This window comes from Miscanthus floridulus, chromosome 19 (genome assembly GCF_019320115.1).
Source record: "Miscanthus floridulus cultivar M001 chromosome 19, ASM1932011v1, whole genome shotgun sequence".
Taxonomy (NCBI): Eukaryota; Viridiplantae; Streptophyta; class Magnoliopsida; order Poales; family Poaceae; genus Miscanthus; species Miscanthus floridulus.
Window position 1 is genome coordinate 45,942,836 of NC_089598.1, and position 2,407 is coordinate 45,945,242.

A 2,407-nucleotide genomic window follows, 5' to 3' on the forward strand; every position below is an offset into this window, starting at 1 on the left:
TGAAATGGAGGGAGTAGTATACTTTTCAACAACCAAAACAATCTTAGGTTCAATTATATTTTGATTTCTTGTGTAGTGAGATTTTTATATTCTTTCTAGGCAGGAAGTAGAAATCAAATTTGCCACTCATTCCAAGGAACCTTGCAGTGGAGTCATGGGCCTGTCCAAATAAAGAAGTTGGAGGTATGAGTACTGGCAAAGTTGCATCACCATTCACCAACACCTAAAATCACACCAACCTACCTGCTCCACTGCTTGGGCTCCTCGCCTCGCCGAACCCAGCTGTTCGACCATGTCCTCGTCGGCATTATCATCGACCTCCAGCCATGGCTCACGAGGCGCGCCGCACATCATCCTCCTCCCAAGCGCTGGCATGGGCCACCTGGTGCCGTTCACCCACCTCGCCGTTGCGCTTTTCGCCGGCCACGGCTGCGACATCTCCCTCGTGACGGCGCTGCCTACAGTTTCGTCCGCGGAGTCCAGCCACATCGCCGCGCTCTACGCTGCCTTCCCCAACATCCGGCAGCTAGACCTCCGCCTTGTCCCGTTCGACGCGTCATCCGAGTTTCCCGGCGCCGATCCGTTTTACGTCCGCTACGAGGCCCTGCGCCGCTCCGCACCCCTGCTCCTCGGCCCGCTCCTCGCCGGAGCAGGCGCGTCGGCTCTCGTCGCGGACATCGCGCTGGCCTCCGTGGCCATACCCGTAGCAAGGGAGCTCCACGTCCCGTGCTTCGTCTTCTTCACCGCGTCGGCCACGATGTTCTCGTTCAAAGCCTACTTCCCCACCTACCTCGATGCCGTCGGCGCCGGACATGGTGTTGGCGACGTTGACGTGCCCGGCGTGTACCAGATCCCAAGTTCGTCCGTTCCACAGGCGCTGCATGATCCCGACAACATCTTCACCCGGCAGTTCGTCGCGAATGGACGGGCGCTCGTGACAGCCGACGGCCTCCTGGTCAACGCCTTCCACGCCATGGAGCCGGAGGCCGTCGAGGCTCTGCAGGGTGGCTCCGTGGTCTCCGGTCTCCCGCCGGTGTTCGCCGTGGGGCCGCTTATGCCAGTGAACGACCTTCGGGAGACACGGGAGGCAGCGCAAGAACAGGGGGACTACAGGGCGTGGCTGGACGAGCAGCCGCCGCGGTCTGTGGTGTATGTCAGCTTTGGGAGCCGCAAGGCTCTTCCCAAGGACCAGATCAACGAGCTCGCCGCTGGTCTAGAAGCGTGCGGCCACCGCTTCTTGTGGGTTGTGAAGGGCGCCGTCGTGGACAGGGACGACGCTGGCGAGCTCAGCGAACTGCTCGGCGAGGGCTTTTCTGCGGCGCGTGCAAGGCCGGGGCTTGGTGACGAAGTCGTGGGTGGAGCAAGAGGAGGTGCTCAGGCACCCGGCCGTGGCGCTGTTCGTCAGCCACTGCGGCTGGAACTCGGTGACGGAGTCAGCGAGCAACGGCGTGCCGGTGCTGGCGTGGCCGAGGTTCGCGGACCAGCGAGTGAACGCCCGAGTGGTGGCCCGCGCCGGGCTTGGCGTGTGGGCCGAGCAGTGGAGCTGGGAGGGGGAGGAGGCGGTGGTGAGAGCGGAGGAGATCGCGGAGCTGGTGATGGAGGCGATGGGAGACGACGGGATGGCAGAGAAAGCGGCGAACGTCCGCGAGGCTGCGTCAAGAGCCGTGGCGGACGGCGGCACGAGCTACCGAAGCATGGCGGCGTTCGTGCGTCGTTGCACGGCGTGGAGACGTTGTATTAGGCCTTGCCAACTCAATCCACCTCAATACACGTAGATCGACAACAATAATATACGTGCATCGAAACGAGCGTTAAAAAATTATAATAATATTTATCCATATTATGTAGCTAATATTAAAAAGATAAATTAATGTCTATTTTATCGTCTGGCAAGTCAATCTGGCCTAACCGCCTGACCCACTCGCTCGCCTTCTATCCGCAATGTCGCATGGCCCGCTCGCCTTCTCCCTGTATGGCCGTACGCTCCTCTTCGTCCGCCTAGACTGGCCTGCCCCAAACCAGCAGCGCAAGATCCCGGCGCGGGAGGGGCCAGTGGCGGCGCATGGGCTCCAGCGGCGCGAGAAGTTGCTGCGCCACATCCATGGCGGCCAGCGTGGTGCGACGCTTCCCCGTGCGTCGTCTCAAAAAGTGGCTCCGCGGTCAGATGTGGCCAGTGGCCACGAGTGAACTACGTCTGACGAACGTTTTGGCTTCTGTCCGTATGCGGAGGCAGGCACAATTCCTCGGCCTCGATAGTCAATACACGTGTGGGCGTGTGGAAGAGGGGAAACGGGGAGGGCGGCGGTCGCTGGTCGAAGACTCAAATTCACGTTGCTTACTCAGCTCTTACTTACCAATCGTTTTCTGTGAGATCTTCAAAAAAAAGTAGCACATACTAGGTGATAGT

At 60.1% G+C, this 2,407-nt stretch overlaps 1 protein-coding gene across 1 annotated transcript; it reads left to right on the forward strand.

Annotated features, from left to right (window-relative positions):
- Positions 1–222: 222 nt before the first annotated feature.
- On the forward strand, positions 223–1,892 carry LOC136528875 (UDP-glycosyltransferase CGT-like). Its single transcript, XM_066521871.1, is given in 2 exon segments — positions 223–1,309; positions 1,311–1,892. Coding segments are annotated over 2 exon segments (1,482 nt in total). The 5' UTR covers positions 223–292; the 3' UTR covers positions 1,776–1,892.
- The last annotated feature ends 515 nt before the right edge of the window (positions 1,893–2,407 follow it).